At 42.8% G+C, this 13,351-nt stretch overlaps 1 protein-coding gene across 1 annotated transcript in view; it reads left to right on the top strand.

The window, feature by feature from the left end:
- The window catches only part of LOC144478399 (ankyrin repeat and SAM domain-containing protein 1A), a 163,522-nt gene extending 150,841 nt beyond the window's left edge, over window positions 1–12,681 (top strand). Inside the window, exon 17 of the mRNA XM_078196242.1 lies at window positions 36–12,681. Within this exon, the coding sequence (XP_078052368.1) occupies window positions 36–650 (615 nt within the window). The 3' untranslated portion in view covers window positions 651–12,681. The remainder of the gene's footprint in view (window positions 1–35) is intronic.
- The last annotated feature ends 670 nt before the right edge of the window (window positions 12,682–13,351 follow it).

Here is a 13,351-nt window from a genome sequence, read left to right on the forward strand (position 1 = left end):
CGCGAAATGTACGATGCGAGACTTGCCTGTTCTAGGACCAAGCGACAGAGGTGATTCTAACTCTAGGCCAAGCGTTCGAGGTAGCTTACCAAATGGCGCTGAGGGACAAGTTAGGTGGTCACACGGTCCGATCGCAGTCCGCGAACCAATTGATCGCGTTCTCTACGAAATTACCAGCGACTACCAAGTTACCGGCGCCGCCTGATTCCGCGGCTGACCCAGGTCGCGAGCAGGAGCAGCCGCCAGCGACGGGACCAGGCTTAAACTCGTGCAACAACGCAACAACGAGGTTAAAGATGAGGTCGAAATCGATCATTCAAGCGAACCCGATCATCCAGGTGCCCAGTCCTGCGCAGGACGTGAACTCGAACTCCAGCTCCGGCTCGAGCACCACCGCGAATTGCACATCGAGCTCGAATCCTGCGACCAGCCCGAGCACCAATTCCGTCAGCAGCTCGAATTCGAACACCAGCACGAATCAGACCGCCAAGCCACTCGTCACTCACGGGCGGTCTCACTCGGTGAACGATATCAAGCTGAACGGCAACCAGCTGAAGCTAGCGCCCGTGCCCGTCGACGACATCGGCATAGGTGTCAAGGACATGAAGCCTGGTTCAAGGGCGCCGATTGCTCTATCGGAAGAACTCTAGATAGATCGTCGACAGGTTCTCAGAATCATGGAAAGTTTTCCCCTTGCTACGAAACTGTTCTAGACCTGGTCTGGACCCGGCAAGCCATCCTCTAACTTCTGCCGGCAGGCGATCCTCGTTCGAACGATGGATTTTCGAAGTTTCCAGCTAGTGTGCTTCGACAGAGGTTGGCACAATACGTGCGCCGATTTTCCTGCAGCGATAGTGGTGCTTCCACTTGCTGTACGGAGCTGGATATTGTCCCAGATGAAGCGATCGCGATCGCTTCTCTTTTGGATCGCTCTATGCGACGATCACTCGGGGCACCGGTGAACCGTCTACCCGGTACCTTTTTATCTCTCGAACTTTTGTAGTAACGATATACACGTGTGGTCGCGTTTCGTCGTACTTCGACAGTTTGTATGAACACTTTTTCCCGGGGCGAGTCACGGAGGGCCTCGCGGCGGCTCAGGTAAGTGGACGACTCCGTCGAATCATGCTTTGCCAAATTCCACACTTACGGGACCGTGTCCGACCGACCTTCGAACAGCGACACTGTGATTCTCCGCATCGAGAGTATTAGAAGAAGACTCGTCTGGAAGGCAATCGAGTGCTCACCTTTTACACGTTTCTCGCGTGATCGCGTGGCGAGACTGACAGGTACCCGGAAACAACGAATTCGAAACGAACTTTGTTACAATCACTCAGCTCCCGCGGCGTGTTGCGTTCATCCTGAATATTCTGTCAGCTCGAATTGTTGTGACAGACTGCCTATCAATCGTTGAGATTAATAGGAAAGGACAAGTAGCTTAAAATGTTCTCGAGGCTACGTTTGATAAGTCTAACCGAGGAGACTGTAGACAGCTTCTAGATTGTTGCATTACGAATTCAAATTCGTAACAACTCGAGCAATTATAAAAGCCACGTTGGTTTTTATAATTGCAGTTAATGTTAATTACTCTTATTTTGTGTACCAACATGAAATTCGATACTCAGCGATGTTTCTCTATTCAATAAAAGATGATGCACGAAGCGTGATATTTCTAGCAACTAGTGAATACATTTGGATGGAACTTGATTGTCCAACCAGTTTCCCGTTTACAAAATGTTGTTTCTCATTGAAATTTCAGCGACAGAATAGTCAGGATGAATGAAACAGACTGCGGCCACGAAAACGCGACTGTTCCTGGCGAACGTTCTCACCGCGCGAAGCGCGTCTATCACGATCAGTATTATTCGACTAAAATAATGCTCCTGACACCGTAGATATTTTCTAGTTGTACGCACGATCTTTTGTCGGTACAGATGAGTGAGGAACGTAACATCGATGTCTCGCCTAAATTAACTAAAGGAAAAAAAAAACGAAAAACAAAAGTGAAAACCGAAAAAAATAGAGCTGGAGATGGAATATCCCTCCCTGCGGCTCGTAAAAAAATCGATCGACACACGTGCACACGTACACAGTCATACACACCCAACAACACACCCGTCCGCACGTACGCACAGACACGACACGGAAACAAAAAGGAAAAGAAAAATGCACATTCCCACGACAAAACGACACAGGCGAGTTGACAAATTCCAGTATGCTCAATTTTTGAACCCGAATAAGTAAGTACCAATGTTTGGACGCAACATGGTCCAACCATTTTATGGGCCCGGTCCCGGTTCCTCGACCGTCCTAGCGAGGAGCACACTCCTAAAGCAATCAGATCGCCAAACCTTCAACCATCAAGGCTCAACCATTTCCCGTATACAGTTACCACGTTTTAAAATATATGTATTACACATTAACTATCGGGGACCGTTTTAACCGTTCCCGAAGTGACAGATGCTGAGCTTGTGCAGCATGCACCGCTTGCATGACGGTACGAAAGGCAGTGGCACGCCTGCTACAATTTTCATGCAGTGCTGTCAGCATGTCAGCACGTAACTATTGCATGGTCATGTCTGTCAAGTCCCTCGCTGCTCTGGGCCAGCCGGATCTTTCTTGTGTGCGTCGGAATCTTCGATCTTCATGTTGTGCCAATGACACAGCATCATCTCCTGCGATTAGAAAAGGAGGGGTGGCATTTTCATCAGGTAGTATAAACTACTGACCTGTCACTTCCGCCATGCGACGATTATTCATGACATTCAATTTTTTTCATTCGCTATTTCGTAGAGGCTAGTTTCTAGCATTTTCAGTTGATGTTCCCCAGGGGTGCACATTGAGCTAGCCTGGCCTCTATAACCTGCAAAAGCTGCTGCCTTTATAAGTTCACGTTTGATGTAGGTGCACAGAAAAGATAGATCGGCATATTGACGGATTTGAACTGTGGATCGTATTATTGAACTGAAAGGATTTCTTAGAAGGTTTCACACTGGTGCCATCGATGATGTGAAGTTGCCAAAGGGGACCCCTTTAGACAAGAGTAGAACTACATAAAAAAATCCTAACTACCTAATGAAGATGCCGCCCCTCCTGTTCTAATCGCAGGAGATGATGCTACGCCATTAGCACAACATGAAGATAGAAGATTCCGACGCACACAAGAATGATCCGACGGGACCATACAATTGTCACGTGCCGACGCGCTAACAGCATTGCATGAAAATTGTAGCAGGCATACCACTGCCTTTCGTGCCGTCATGCAAGCGATGCATGCTGCACAACTAACGACTGATGAGACTTTGAGGCTGAATTGTTCTTTCGTTACCTCCCCTTCCCGAGAGACCGTGGACAACGATCGATTTATCGTCCGCGTTCAATTACTTTTCTTCCACGATCGATTCTGCCGCGTCGTTACGAGTCGCCATCGTACTTTCGACGTTTCATCACCCAAGACTGACAACCTTCGCTTCGTTTTGTATTCCAGGTGTTAAGGTTACGTATAAAGACATAACGCGTATACACACGACACGGATAATTACACAGAGACAGGACGGTTATCACAGAAAGACAGACATACATATTATTGTATTATAAAGAACAGGAAAAGGGAAAGCAAACGAACGAAGAAAGAGGAAGCTCTCCGTAGCTAGCGTATTTACTCCAGTGCTAATTCGACGAACCTCGCGATTAGGAAACGAAACTATACCACGAAGCGGTACCAAATATCTATCTAATACGCATACGTATACACATATATTTAAATACTCTATGGAGTCAATATGAAGGCTCTCTGTAACGTAAGGATCCCCAAGTTGGATGTCTACGCAAGAGCGAATGGACCGAGACAAGCTCGAAACTTCCGTCGAATTTCACGAGTAAACTGTGTTTAATATCGACAGGCTTAATGAAGCAGTTGCGAGGGAAACACAGCAGAGACAGCAGATTATCGTAGAAACGGGCGTTCGATAGGAGATATCGAAAACAGTGATTACCGTTGTGTCAATCGGAAGTTCCTTGCTACGTGAATCCGACGAGTCTCGGCTTCGATTCGGTTGGACCCAAGGTGTCATAAAGTAGTATCGTCGAGCAACGCGTAGCATCGTAACTCCGTTCTTTCAGGGAGCAGGCCTAACGACTTCGTAGATATCGAATGGAACCGAGGAGTGTTGCGGACGGAGAAAGAGAACCTGCTGTCGAATGGTGCCGGTGCCATTTTTTTTGGTACTCCGTATACGCTTAGATTGCTCCGTAGCGAAACCAAAGATTGCATGTATGTACATAGAAGCGAGGGATCGTAGGATCGAGCAACGAACAGCCGGATCGATCGACTAGCCCGGATCGAGGAGGCTGGACTAGGTCCGCCGTCGGTGATAGAGCGGAAACAGAGGACGAACGGAACACGAGATACTGCCAAATAAACACACTACAAAATACCGCGTGGGTATACGCACACTTTGTATTCGTCACGTTTAGACGTCGTAGGTAATTATGTATACAGGATTACGCGGTAAGGTGAACGGTAGAGGCGGCGATCCGCGGGCATCGTGATAACAGTCATTTCGCGCCGCAGAGTTGTAATTATATGTGTATCCTCTACGCACCGATGTATTTCGCGTAGCGCAGCTATCGTAGAAACAGTAGTATTTCGAAGTAGATCAGCACATTTTCCTCGATGTGTCAGTAAATACCAGGTAAGGAAGTGACTCGTTCGCGAACTTAGTAGTCGCAGAACGAATAGTGGCGAAAATCGTGGGCTCGTTAAACGGTTTGCTGTCCGACAGCGTCAACGAGTTTGACAAAATAACTATAGTTTGGTCGCGAGACGAATTCCTTGAGGAATGCTTTCGACCACGTATAGCTGGCAACTTGACCCGAATACCGATAGTTTTTTGATAATAATCATTCGTCGGCGGCGGCGAACGTTTTCGAATTTGTTCCACGGGAGGATCCACGTTGTGACGGGCTTGTTGCGTTTTATAATTGAACGCCGCGATTGAACTTCTTGATCGGCTGAAAGCGTTACAATAAAGTCTGATATTTCGAATGGCTTTGGAACGCGTTCACGTAAGATCACGGTGAAAGAAGGAGAAGTGCACGGACTTCGTCCCTATTTTTACGATCTCGAAAGTTTACTTTCGACGTAGTTCGCCAGGTGCTCTAACAAAGCTTTCGTACACTCGATGAGAGTTTCTACTGCGTGCGCGAGTACGCGCTACAAATATAATTTAAAAAAAGTAAGTTATCGGTCAGCACCGATGGCAACATAGCAACTGTCGCGGGAACTTCAGGAAGAAAATGTTTAGTGTCGCGGAAAACTTGTGCTGGGGTAATCGTAGTCGGTCCATCTCTCCTTCTTACACCGTGCGCAAGATTCGCCGTTGGTTTTGTTGATCGAAGTATTTTTTTATGATTTTCTACGCGGATAGTAAATTTGTCGATTTTGGGGCAACTTTCGGAACACAGATTCCGACGAATTTTTCACAGCGCGCAACGTTTTCGGTATCCGAGAGATTCTGCTGTTCCGTAGAAACAATTTACGGTCACAGTAAGGACGATTAGTACAAATCACTTAAGTAATCGTGAAATCGAAGACGCGAACGGCCGAGTTCGCCAAGTGTGCGAGTAGCCGATCGTCTTGACCGCTCGCGTGATTAATCAGTCGAATCGTTCGGTGCTCCGGTGTTCGGCGATCGGATGCTTCAACACTTGAGAACTCGGACACGCGAGTGTTTGAATTGTTCGATACACCGATTCGTTTCATACTTGAAGTTTTCGAGTATTTGGATACCTTAGGACTCGGATGCCCGAGTGCTCGGGCGTTCGGAAGCAAATTAGCGCTTCGATTTAGCAAGCGAGCGCGACCCGAAACACCAAAACGTCACGCTATATCGACAATAGAGTTCGGCGTTACGCGAATAAAATTTTATTCGGATAATATTTCGAATAGATTCTTCGAGCAAACTTTTGACTAACTCCTTGCAATAAAATTTGATTCGTTCGAATAAAACATGTCCAACTCTAATCGATAAGTATACCGTGGCCGACGTCCATCCGTTTCGCCGTGTTACGACGCATTCATAGATTCATTTTCGAATCCATAGAAACGCAGATACTGCGCCGAGCTTTCTTTCACGATACTATTCGCGACTGGGAGCAACAATCATTTCATCCATCAACGAACAATAGGAGTTTGCGGCGGACGCAACCTCGCAGGTGCCAACGATGGAGCCCGTTTTTATATCCGATCGTCACACGTGTTCGAGCCGATTTCATGATCCGTGTTCTTGTTGTCGAGGCGCTCGCCCGAGAGTAGCCGGCGAACGTCGTTCGCCGATCGATTGTAAATAGACGTAGTATCGAGCAGCGGGGATCGGTAGCCGTTTTGTTTCGCGGACTGTACATTATCTTCCAGATCGTCGGGAGACGTTTCAACCGCTCGACACACCGGACGCAATAGATAGACGCATGAAATAATTTATTTCCTTCCAGGGTCGTCGATACGGGTCGATGCAAACGCGGCACCGTAATCGCGATACGACAGAGGTATCTATATAATACAGCATTTAACGATTAAGTATTTATATGAGTAACGACCGAGTAAACTTTAGTTGTACGACCATAGATATTCGATAAAGGTCTAGACCGATCCGAGTGGTATCGCGACGAGTTTGTAGAGAGCTCGAGCCTGCCGATCGCGAGAGGATACTCGTTCACGGACCAAGCGACGACGAGGCGAAGCCGAAAGCGAAAGTGAAAATCGGTGGACGATCGGTAGCGCGTGAACCAACGAGTCACGACGTATTTAGAGGCGTGTCCGAGACTTGGCCACCGAGACGGATACCGTTAATCTCGAATAAGCTTTGTTTCTCGTGAGTAGCGAGGTAGACGATTTACCGTAACGATACAGGTGCGAGAAGTAAATGTACATAGGTGTGTGGTTAAAAACTAGAACGTCCTACAGCGATCACCGTGAATCAGTTCACTGCAACGATACCAAAGAAACGGTCGAGGCAACCTCCTAATTGTACATTAGACCACTTGTGTGTGATTAAACTGACATATACTGATTATTCCGATGGCTTCCATGTGTTGTTGATTTTCGCGAATCACCTTCTGTCTTGAGATCCCTCAAGCTTCTCTCGATTCCATTCTGTGTCCGCGTTTATTAGTCGTCCGACAATCTTCGAACGCGTTATCCCAATTTCTCCATACCACGTGTCTATCCGGTTTCGGTGCAAGAGAAAGCGTTGTCGCTTAGCAGTGCTTCCCATTGTTTTATTCATTTGCTTGGTGGAAAATATTTGCCGTACCGCCAAATCCGTTCGACTCGTTCATTAGACGCGACAGCACGCATTGTTTCACACTGGGAGAAATAATTGCTCGAATGTTTTTCCTGTCCCGCATCTCGCTACGTCGCTTCTCAGCCAAGCTCATCCGAGTGCATTTGCGTTCGTCCTGATTACGCGGCCGTTTCCCCGAGAAACGCGATGTCATTAACGCGGTGCTTATCTCAAATCGCATCAATTTGAGAGCCGGATTCGCGTGATCGTTCCCTCGTTTCAGCGTCAGACGTTCCGCGGAAAAACTTCGCGTGCCTCGTTAACATTTCCCCGGGCGCGGGGTCCTTCAAATTAATTATGTAAATGTCGTCGCGTTTCGAATTTCGCGTACGCGATATACTTTCATTGGTTCGTTGACAATTAACAATTTCGTCCGCGAGTGTTTCGTCTTCCCTTGGACGTTCAAATTTATCTCATGTGATCTTAAACCGATAGGAATTAAATACGCTTGATTTGCGAATAACTGCTGCTGTATTCGCACCGTCTTTTTTTCAATCGTATCAGGATGGCAATACGGTAACGGATCTATCTTTGTCAAGCCACAGTTTGTACCGTTTCGAGCACGTTCAGTTCATCGCGGGATATCGACACGTCCAAGCATTTATTTCATTCGATATATGAATTTATCTCTACTCCCTTGCGGTGCATTCTTATGATATTTCGTGAAACGAGTTTCACATTCACTCATAGACAATCGAAGAAACGTCTGGGATTTCTAAGTTGAAGCGCAGACTAATTACGCGAACTGATTCCGGTGAGAGCGTTTCTATCTCTTCTAGAATCTTTGTACAATTGTCGCGCTAACAGATTGTAAGAATTCATGTTCGAAGTTCAGAGCTATATTCAATGACTTATAAAAACCGTCTCTCCGCACAGTATAATCTAGTAGCATTTTCTTTGCGCGGCTAACGTAGAAGCTATTCGGTAAGTTTCATGGAATTTCATCGACTAATTATACTTTTTAAATGTCACCCGTTATTAAACGGTCTCGAGTTTTCCCGATTTTCTATATCTTGCTCGATCGCACAGCAACATTTCCTTTTCGACTTTCAAGCTGTATGCAATTTTGATATTCACTCTTTCAACCACGAGACGCGAAGCTTGCGCGTTCGATTCTTCGTGCACCAAGTATTAATAGCATTTTTTTATACGTCTTCTCACGTGATCAATGGTCCAGTAGGTGTCGCCTAGCTTTCGTCATTGAGCTCGTTCGCTATTCAGCTGCACAAAATACCTTTCGATGAAACAACGTTTTCAGCAATCTGCGAACCAACATTTATCTGTCTTCCTTTTCAAAAGTTATCGTAATTTTCGTGTCTGTTAATTAAGAATCACTGAGTCATTTAATATTCGAGTATACCTTAGTAATTCCCACTTAATAGTCCTTGCGGCTATTAATAAGGTATTTCAGCTATTTCGACAAGTTTCAGGTTATGAACAGTTTTTAAAAGTAATCAATACTTATTAAATAAACGACGGCTCCCATATAAAAATATATTGGAGGATACAAAAAAGTTACTGATCCGACGATTTTTTCAGGTTTTTATATTTTGTATACAATTCGCACTTTGACGCATTAGTACTGAAATAAATTGTCTCAATTCTCACGACATTTCAAAATAATTTTTATCCTCGTTTAAACATAATGCTACATTGCATTTGTTTGTATTACAATAACGTATACTTTGCTTAGAAAGTCAAGTCACATTAGGTCAAATCAAGTGATTAACGCTATTTTTACCGAAGATGTAATTTTCGTAATTTCTATTTAATTTTTTTCGACTTTGGCTACAGTCATCGAAAAATTATGGTGAAGATAGTGTCAACCATATGAGAAGATTTGCAACACGAAAACTGTGACAAGCATTTCGTTCATTCGTTCATCCATTCAGTGAAATGAATTTGGCGCTCAAAGTGTTGAACGGGAAATAATGAAGGACTTTTTAAAGTGTTTTTGGTATAAAGATTTAAATGGGTAGTCGTGCGATGATGAAAAAGAATTCTAATTCCACGTATACGGTGTCCAAGTTTTGAGTAACTGTTCTGATTTGTCGTCCGGCTAGAACAAATACCTGCGACGAGTGAGAAGATTACTATTGATGGCGAAGCTGTTACGGTAATTACTGATGTGCGACTGCACGTTTTGCTGAGGTCAATTCTCTCCGCTATTTTCTGAGATACACGTTGTGTCATCGTTGTTCTCGGTAGAAGCTTTTAATGGAATTATACTCGTAGTCTATCCTCATTCCAACCCTCTCCCATTTTCCCCAGAGGATCTTCATCTCCCAGTCGTATCCGAATGGCTTACGACCCGTGGTCTCGCGTTCCACCTGAGCGTGAAGGTGGAACGGAACGGCTCGTGTCCGCGGCTTGATGGGAAGACTGACTTTCCTCCGGCAGAAGAGACAGAGAAATTTCGATGTGTACATAGCGGGGTCGCGAGCGTGTAAAATATCGTAGTAGACTTATGAACGTAAATGGTGTAATACAAGTGATCAGGGGTGGGGGGTGGGGGCGGGAAACGAAGGTTGTAGGACGATCCCCGATCGTCCCTCACACTTTGCTCTTCTTGCGTCGATGTTTCTCCTAGTCGTTGCGATTCTCCTCTGTAATGTCTTCTCGAGATTTGACTTTATCATTTCCACGAGAACATCAACGCGTCGACTGCCACCCTTGCACCGTTTCTGGCAGCCATAGGAACCATGGGAACCATGGGAACCACGAGACACCTAACAGTAATAGTTCGAAGAAACCGAGCACGTGACACATTGGTACGATATGATAACAGAACAAAAATATTCGACATGTATATTTTAACTTGTAGACGACAGTCTAATTTCCAACGCTCCAAAACTTTAATTTAATTATCGGTAATTAACAGAAGACAGAAGGCTACTTGATATTGATTTTCTACACCCACATTTATCATTTCTTTTCGTATACTGTATTCTTGAGTATTATCTATCGTATCGAAGATAAGATACTTGAAATTTGTAGGAATTGCATTTCTACAACACATCTATTTTTTAAATAGGTGTTTTCCAAACTGACATAATTAAGTATTTTCGTTGCTGTGAACGTAGCTATGATGCAAATCAAAATAAATTAAATATCTTATTATTTAAAAATAACACTTTTATGTTCATGATATGATTATTTTTTTCGCTTTGATAATAACGGAGACAAAAATAAATTATGTTTCAATTTTTCTGAGACAATTGGATTTTTAGATACCATGTTAGGTATATCAGAAGGTATTATGATTAAAGAAGTATGTATACTTACTTCAAACATTTATAATTTATCTTTATGAGTCGAAAGATAACTTTTTGTAGTATCTTTTGGATAGCTTGAAAAATTCTCTAACTGAATGTCTTAAAAGTGATGAAAATTGTGCATGAAATCGTGTCTAGTACCTCGAGAATCATTGATCGCGGCAAATATTTGATCTCCAAGACTTGGAGAGTTTTTTTCGTGCCTACAAAGTGAACGATTGCAGACGTGACAAAAATACGTGTCGAATAGTTTCCCGAACATTGTGTTGTATCGAAAGAGCATCAATATGTGTCGCGTGACTTCTCACGTGAACGTCCATCGAGATTCAATTGACAGCTAGATAAAACAGTGACGTGATCATTGGTCGTCGTATAATTTGCAGTCAAGTGAGAAATGCGGCAAACGACAGTGTACACGGCGAACGTTTTCCCAACAGTCGACGCGTCGATCCTAAGCATATGCACAAGGCGTTCGTAAAAACACGATTTTAGATATTACGACGGGCGAGTGAATTCGAATAGTTGCGCAGTGCAATAATTCGTAGATCCAAAGATTTCGTAAGTGTTACAAGTGAAATTAGTTTAAATCAGTCTTGTCCATAGATTGGACATACATACGCAGCTCGCTGTATTTGTGGTGGTTGTCGTTATAATTCGAACTGTATCGCGAGTTTTAAAGAAACTAAATACGAGTCATCATAATTAAGAACCAACATTAGAGGATTTATCGCATAAGGAAAATCCGAAATATTTAGACCGAGTATGGAAAAAGACTTTGGACAGGGCTGGTGCAGACATAAATGTTTTAATAATAATATAAACAGTAATTTTTTCATTCTTCAACTAAAGTACGATATAAATTGTCAAGTTCCAAGTTTTGTGATATCATTTTCGAAGGTTCTGTCGAGTTATTTTCACTTTCACTATTATAGAGACTAATGGGAATCGAAGTTTCCTTGTTACGAAACTGCACTATCAGTTAATATTACTACACTTATGGTAACGTTTCCGTACTATAAATCAATGGAACAATAGTCTTCGTGAATTCTTTAGAATTCCTCAGGTTGTTTATTATCTTATTCATCGACCAGACGAAAAGTCTATCACGTAACAGTTTATATTTATTTCTATACAGCTAATTAACCCTTAACGGTCGCGAGTCTCTTCGCACGTGTTAGGACATCGAGTACTCTTGTCGCGTAAAAAATGACCTGCGATCGTTGAGGGTTAACCGTATTATTGTTATTTCAATGAAATATTATCGATATCAACATTTGTAAAAAGGTATCGGTCGATCTGGAAAGAATAACTAATGGGACTCGCGTTCAACGAGTTTGACTAGTAGCAAAATTCAGTTCGAAATCCAGGTATTCCCGATCGATCGATTCTTTTTCCTTCCGTATGTATTCGATCAGTGTCGGTGAAAGAAAGGAATCGAATGATTGCAATGCGAACGCATTATTTCGAAAATTGTTGCTAATTATCCCTGCGTTATTGCGTTCCAAAGAGAAAAATTGGTGCAGCGCTTGATCGTCGTGCAATTCGAGGTGATTCGTAGTGATAATAAAAAAAAGAGCGAGAGAGAGAGAGAGAGAAATGAGAGACAAATGTATTCACTGATGAACCGTGCGCGACGAGGACCGCCATCTTTGCCGGACGTGGAGGAATCTTTGATCGAGCGGATTAGTTCCTTTCTTTATTTATTTTCTAATAGCGATAAAGCTCGAATCGGACGAGAACAGAGGGCGAAGGTGGCGCGAGACCTCGCGGCTCACGGGGTTTGCGCAAAAGAACGTACAAATTGAAAACGTGAAGAAGGGTGGAGGCGAGTGATCAGTGTCTTTTAAAATCAAAAGGATATGTGCACGAAGCTATTGCCGAGAATGCCATATATAAACGCGCTATTTTGTACCGAGCAGCCTGATTAGACGCAAAACTTCCTACTTTCTTGGACACATTATATTTATTATTGTTCATGTTTATTAGAATGATATATATATGAGACAGAGATTATTCCCTGGATATCTATAACGCCTTGAAAGAATAAAACGGATACTTTACGGGAAGAAGGACTACTTTATTGAAGCCTCCACGATTCAAGTCCCACATTAACACTTAAACGGCTGCATATTATTTCCCGTAGGCTTACTCTAAGACCAGCGATTTTCTCGTTTGAAAATGAAAAACATATACATATAAGAAATGAAAAATCCGTATATTCATTAATCTTATAACTAATATTTTATAAAGGTAGTTTTTACAATAACTTTAGTAATTTCTAAGGGTATGATATTTTTTAGCCCACTCGGTCGTTTAAGCGTTAATATTATTTCTTCAGAATTTAGATATATAGGTATGTATAATATTTATTTTTATAGAATTGATTTTATAGTTATTATAAAATAGTCTAAGAGATCAATTGAACAAATATAATTACCTGTATAAAATAATTTTATATTGATATTTTGAAACAAGCATTTTGCAATAGAGTGCTAAATTAAAATTTTCAAAAGTGTTTACTGACTCCTCTTATAGAAACAGTAGTCAATTAAAATTATAGAAGGAGCTTTTTTACTGCTGTGGTGAATACAGCGTTCAATTAAAGTTATAAAAGATGTCTATTGACTTCTTTACTCAAATCTAAGCCTTATTCTTATAAGATTATTCTTTAATCTAAGCCTTATTGTTATAAAAATTATTTTGGAACGTAATAGAATAATTTTAGTGGTGCCT

Source organism: Augochlora pura, chromosome 2, assembly GCF_028453695.1.
Source record: "Augochlora pura isolate Apur16 chromosome 2, APUR_v2.2.1, whole genome shotgun sequence".
NCBI lineage: Eukaryota > Metazoa > Arthropoda > Insecta > Hymenoptera > Halictidae > Augochlora > Augochlora pura.